Source organism: Henckelia pumila, unplaced genomic scaffold (assembly GCF_033568475.1).
Source record: "Henckelia pumila isolate YLH828 unplaced genomic scaffold, ASM3356847v2 CTG_461:::fragment_3, whole genome shotgun sequence".
In the NCBI taxonomy this organism is placed as follows: Eukaryota; Viridiplantae; Streptophyta; class Magnoliopsida; order Lamiales; family Gesneriaceae; genus Henckelia; species Henckelia pumila.
The window spans coordinates 177,344-182,849 of NW_027331831.1; the positions used below are offsets into that span (position 1 = coordinate 177,344).

At 47.5% G+C, this 5,506-nt stretch overlaps 1 protein-coding gene across 1 annotated transcript; it reads right to left on the reverse strand.

Annotated features, from left to right (window-relative positions):
- Nucleotides 1-2,923: 2,923 nt before the first annotated feature.
- Nucleotides 2,924-4,793, reverse strand: LOC140871396 (uncharacterized). Its single transcript, XM_073273896.1, has 6 exons — nucleotides 4,507-4,793; nucleotides 4,103-4,460; nucleotides 3,851-3,968; nucleotides 3,744-3,805; nucleotides 3,509-3,658; nucleotides 2,924-3,205 (listed from the first exon to the last, which is right to left on the reverse strand). The coding sequence occupies exons 1-6, from the start codon at nucleotides 4,791-4,793 to the stop codon at nucleotides 2,924-2,926; spliced, it is 1,257 nt and encodes a 418-aa protein (XP_073129997.1).
- Between the last annotated feature and the right edge of the window lie 713 nt (nucleotides 4,794-5,506).

Here is a 5,506-nt window from a genome sequence, read left to right on the forward strand (position 1 = left end):
ACACCTTCTTCCAGACTGGCTTTTATAAACGCCGTGATCAATTTTAAGAGGCGGGTCTTTGGTCCACTGGCCAAAAAGAATTCCCGAATTTGGACAAGGCCATTGATTCTCTTCCTGGCCCAACAGGAGCTGAAGGTGCAGAGGCTGCCGCAACTAAGGAAGCTCTGACAACTGAAGACGAGGGCCCCTCTGACAACCCCGCAATTTGAAATACTTTTGTAATTGGGCCGTAGAAGCCCATCCTCTTGTAATTTTCTCTTTAATGCGAACTACTATTCTTTGTATCTATATTCTTTCTCCCCTGACCACTTTTTCATTCCGAAAATAAATAGTAAGTATCTCGGGCTTGAATGCTTAGAACTTTAGTGTGTATCAGGGCCTGGAACCTTCCAGACTTATATAATTCCAAGAGCTTATATATGCCTTGGGCTGATAGGGTGTCGGGGCCTAGAATCTCCCGGGCTTATATAATGCCAAGGGCTTATATATGCCTTGGGTTTATAGGGTGTCGGGGCATGGAACCTCCCGGGCTTATATAATACCAAGGGCTTATATATGCCTTGGGCTTATAGGGTGGTGCCGAGGCATGAAACCTCCCGGACTTATAGAATGACAAGGGCTTATAAATGCCTTGGGCTTAAATAGGTGCCGGGGCATGGAACCTCCCGTGCTTATATAATGCCAAGGGCTTATATATTCCTTGGGTTTATAGGGTGCCGGGGCATGGAACCTCCCGGGCTTATATAATGCCAAGGTCTTATATATGCCTTGGGCTTATAGGGTGGCAGAGCATGGAACCTCCCGGGCTTATATAATGTCAAGGGCTTATATATGCCTTGGGCTTATAGGGTTCTGGGGCATGGAACCTCCCGAGCTTATATAATGCCAAGGGCTTATATATGCCTTGAGTTTATAGGGTGCCGGGGCATGGAACCTCCTGGGCTTATATAATTCCAAGGGCTTATATATGCCTTGGGCTTATAAGGTGCCGGGGCATGGAACCTCCCGGGCTTATATAATGCCAAGGGCTTATATATGTCTTGGGCTTATAGGGTGCCAGAGCATGGAACCTCCCGGGCTTATAGGGTGCCGGGGCATGGAACCTCCTGGGCTTATATAATGCCAAGAGCTTATATATGCCTTGGGCTTATAGGGTGCCGGGGCATGGAACCTCCCGAGCTTATAAAGTAGTGTCATTCTTCTTGAATAAAATACTTTCATTAATGAATCATGAATTACAACAATTAAGTAAAATACTTCTTCAAATGTGTTGCATTCCAAGGTCGTTTGAGTAGCCGTCCCTGATTATCCTCCAGATACCAAGTGTTGATACCTACCCTTCTAATGAGCTTGTAGGATCCTTCCCATCGGGCATCTAACTTCCCCACTTCCCCTGCTTGGATTAACTTTCTTTAATACGAACTCTCCTTCTTGAAACTTTCGAATTTTGACCTTTCGATTGTAAGCTTTTATCACCCCAGCTCGGTAAACTTCCATTCTTCGAGCAGCTATGCCCCTTCGTTCTTCAATTAGATCCAACTCCTGTGCTCGGGCTCCTTCCTCCATTTCCTCATAAGCCATAACCCGAGCTGAGGGTTGCCCTATCTCTACCGGCAAAATGGCCTCATAACCGTATACCAAACTGAAAGGCAACTCCTGAGTAGCAGTGTGGGGGGTAGTGCGATAAGCCCACAGTACACTTGGGATTTCCTCTACCCAGTCCTTTCCCATTTCGTATAACCGAGCCTGCAAAGATCGGACAATAGTACGATTGGTTACCTCAGTTTGACCATTACTTTGAGGATAGGCCACTGAAGTAAAGGCCTGCTTAATGCCCATATCCTCACACCAATCTGCCAATTTCTGACCCTGGAATTGTCTGCCATTATCCGAGACCAACTTCCTGGGAATTCCAAACCTGCATACTATATTTTTCCACAAAAACTTCATCATCTCTCCCTCTTCTATCCTTGCCAAAGTCCACCCATTTGGAAAAATAATCCACAGCTACCAGCAAGAATTTTTTATGTGCTTGGGATTGTGGAAAAGGTCCCACTATGTCCAGACCCCATTGATCAAAGGGGCACGAGGCCCATATCGGATTCAGATTACTTGCCGGGCTATGCTGCATATTGCCAAACCTCTGACATCCTTCACAAGACCGGGCCATTTTGGATGCATCAACCTGCAAAGTGGGCCACCAGTATCCTGATAGTAGTACCCTTCGAGCCAGACTCATAGACCCCCCATGGTTTCCACAGCATCCCTCGTGCACTTCCCGTAAGACATACTCTGTTTCCCCCTCCATCAAACATTTGAGCAAAGGGCCCTGATAGGAACGCCTATGTAGCCTACCACCCAGGATAGCAAATCTAGGTGCCTGTCTCCGCATGACCCGAGCTCGTTCTTTGTCTGTCGGAAGATCCCCACTGGTAAGGTACTTTATTATCGGGGCCATCCATGTATCTTCTCGGACGACCGACTTCAAGGCTTCTATGGCAGCCACCAATTCTCTTTGTACCAGAGACTCCGTATCATCAATTTCCCCAGCGACTACTCTCTTATCCAAGGCATCTGCTTCCATATTTTCTTCCCGTGGTATCTGCTCTATGCTCCAAGTAACGAAACCGGCCCCGAGCTCCTAAATTATCTTGAAGTACTTTATCAATTTTCCCTCTCGGGTACAGAAGGTTTTCTTCACCTGCTGGACAACCAACTGTGAGTCTGAGTATATTAAAATATGACTTGCCCCGACTTCTCGAGCCTGTTTCATCCCAGCTATCACATCTTCATATTCAGCGTCGTTGTTGGAGGCCTAGAAATACAACTTCACAACTATTTTGATTTTTTCCCCGGTGGGTGATATCAGGATGACCCCTACACCACTGCCTCCAACACTACTGGCTCCATCTACAAATACTCTTCATACTTCTTCCTTACCAAAAGTGGCCACCTCTGTCAAAGAATCGGATAAGGCCTGGGCTTTGATGGCCTTACACGGCTGGTATTCAATATCATATTCTACTAATTCCACTGTCCATTTCACAAGCCTCCCCGAGGCATCTGGATGAGTCATGAATCGCCCTAGGAGGCTGTTAGTAAGGACAGTTACCGGGTGAGACACGAAATAAGGTCTCAATTTCCGGGCTGTTATTACCAAAGCCAGGGACATCTTCTCAATTTCCGTATATCTGACTTCCGCCCCCTTCAAAGCATGACTAACATAGTATGCAGACCACTAATCTCCCATTTTCTCCTTTATTAAAACAGTGCTGACCACCTGCTCCGTAGTAGACAGATAGATCCACAACCTTTCCCCCGGCTCTGGCTTAACCAAGATAGGCAAGCTAGCCAGATGCTCCTTCAATTCCTGAAAGGCCTGCTCACACTACTCAGTACAGCCAAACCTCTGGGCCTTTCGCAACACTTGGAAAAAATGATAACTACGATGAGCTGACCGAGCTATAAACCGGGCCAGGGCTGTAATTTGCCCAGTCAAGCGCTGAACCTCCTTGATTGATGCTGGCAAAGGCATCTCCTGCAATAGTTTCACCTTTTCTGGGTTGAATTTTATCCCTCGTTCAGTCACTATGAACCCCAGAAATTTGCCATTTTTCACTCCAAACATACACTTGGCTAGGTTCAACTTGATCCCATACTGCCGAACTGTGGCAAAAGTTTCCTCCAGGTTGGGAATAAAACAATCCCGGGTCTTGGATTTCACCAGTATGTCATCCATACACCTCCATATTCCGACCCATTTGCTCACGGAACACTTTGTCCATCATCCTTTGATACGTGGCTCCTGCATTTTTTAAACCGAATGGCATAACCACGTAACAAAAAGTACCTCCCGATGTGACGAAGCTGACTTTGTCCTGATCCTCCAGGGCTAAAGGAATTTGATGATACCCCTCGTATGCATCCATAAAGCAGAGCAGTTCGCACCCAGACGTAGAATCCACCAACTGGTCAACCGGGGTAAAGGATAACAGTCCTTGGGACAGGCTTTATTTAGATCCATAAAATCCACACACATCCGCCACTTCCCTGTAGCCTTCGGTACCAGCACTACATTGGATAGCCAGGTAGAAAATTGTACCTCCTTGATGTGCCCGGCCCGTAATAGCTCCTGAACTTGCTCAACTATCACTTTATCCTTCTCGGCCTCGAAATATCTTTTCTTTTGTAGCACCGGCCTGGACCCAGGGGTGATGTTGAGGTTGTGTTCTGCAACATGAGATGAAACTCCCATCAAATCGCCCTGAGCCCAGGCGAACACATCCTTGTTCCGGATGAGGCAGCTTTTCAATTGCTCGGCCAAGTTTGTTTCTAAGTCCCGGGCAATCTTGACAAATTTCCCTTCTTGCCCGAGCACCAACTCCACCTCTTCATACTCGCCCTTAGATTCCTCCACGGAACAAACTTCTCTTCCTCCCTGACCCCCCCTCCTTTCCAGTCTGCCTCGCCCTTTTGTGATCTACTTTAACCATCTCGGCATAACACCTTCGGGAAGAAGGCTGATCTCCTCGAACTTCTCCCACCGGGAATTTGATATTCTGATGGTAATCTGAGGCCACGGCTCTAAAAGCGTTCATAGTCGGCCTCCCCAAGATGATATTATAAGAAGAGGGTGCTTCTACTAGTGTGAATCTTTTCATGACCGTCCTCTTCTCATCTCCTAACCCTAAGGTTATGGGCAGCAACATTTCTCCTTGAGGTTGTACGGTGTGCTCGGCAAATCCATACAGGGCTGTTTTTACCGGGCTCAACTCATACCCTTGCAGATCCATCTGCTCGAATGCTTCTTGAAAAAGGACATTCACCGAGCATCCCGAGTCTACAAAAACCCTTTGTACATCATAATTAGCGATCCGAGCTTGTATAAGCAAGACATCATTGTGTGGCAGGTTTACTCCTTCCAGGTCTCGGGGTCCAAATGTGATGATTGGCCCTGAACCCTGTCTTCTTTCCTACACCCCCAAACTCTCCCTTAGGCTCCAAGACTTTCTAGCCCGGTTCGAGTTTCCATCAGTAGATCCCCCTGATATTATGTTAATAATGCCTTTAGTTGGCCCATCTCCTAATTTTCTATCCTCTTTCCGGGAGCCTGTCTCTTGTTTCCCCTCCTTCAGGGAAACAATGACAGCCCGAGGAGGAACCGATATCTGTGGCCCCCGAAACCAAGGTAGACCCCGGGGTTTTTTCTGGACCGGCTTACCATCTCTGGTATAAGGTGGTTGCTGCCTCTGCTGCAACGTCCGACATTTACTAGTGTCATGTGTGCCTTCCTGATGAAAAGCACAGTATTTCAAAGACTTCTCTATAGAAACAGGGGTCTGGACTTCAACCCCTTCTTCACATACATGCACAGCCCTGTCTCGGATCCCTCGGTGCGGTGCATATCGGGACAACCGCCACATGGGATCCTGGATTTCCCTACTTCTTACCTGGTCCCGGCCTCTTTCTCTCCGGGCTACCTCCTTCTTCTGCCTCTGAGCCTCCT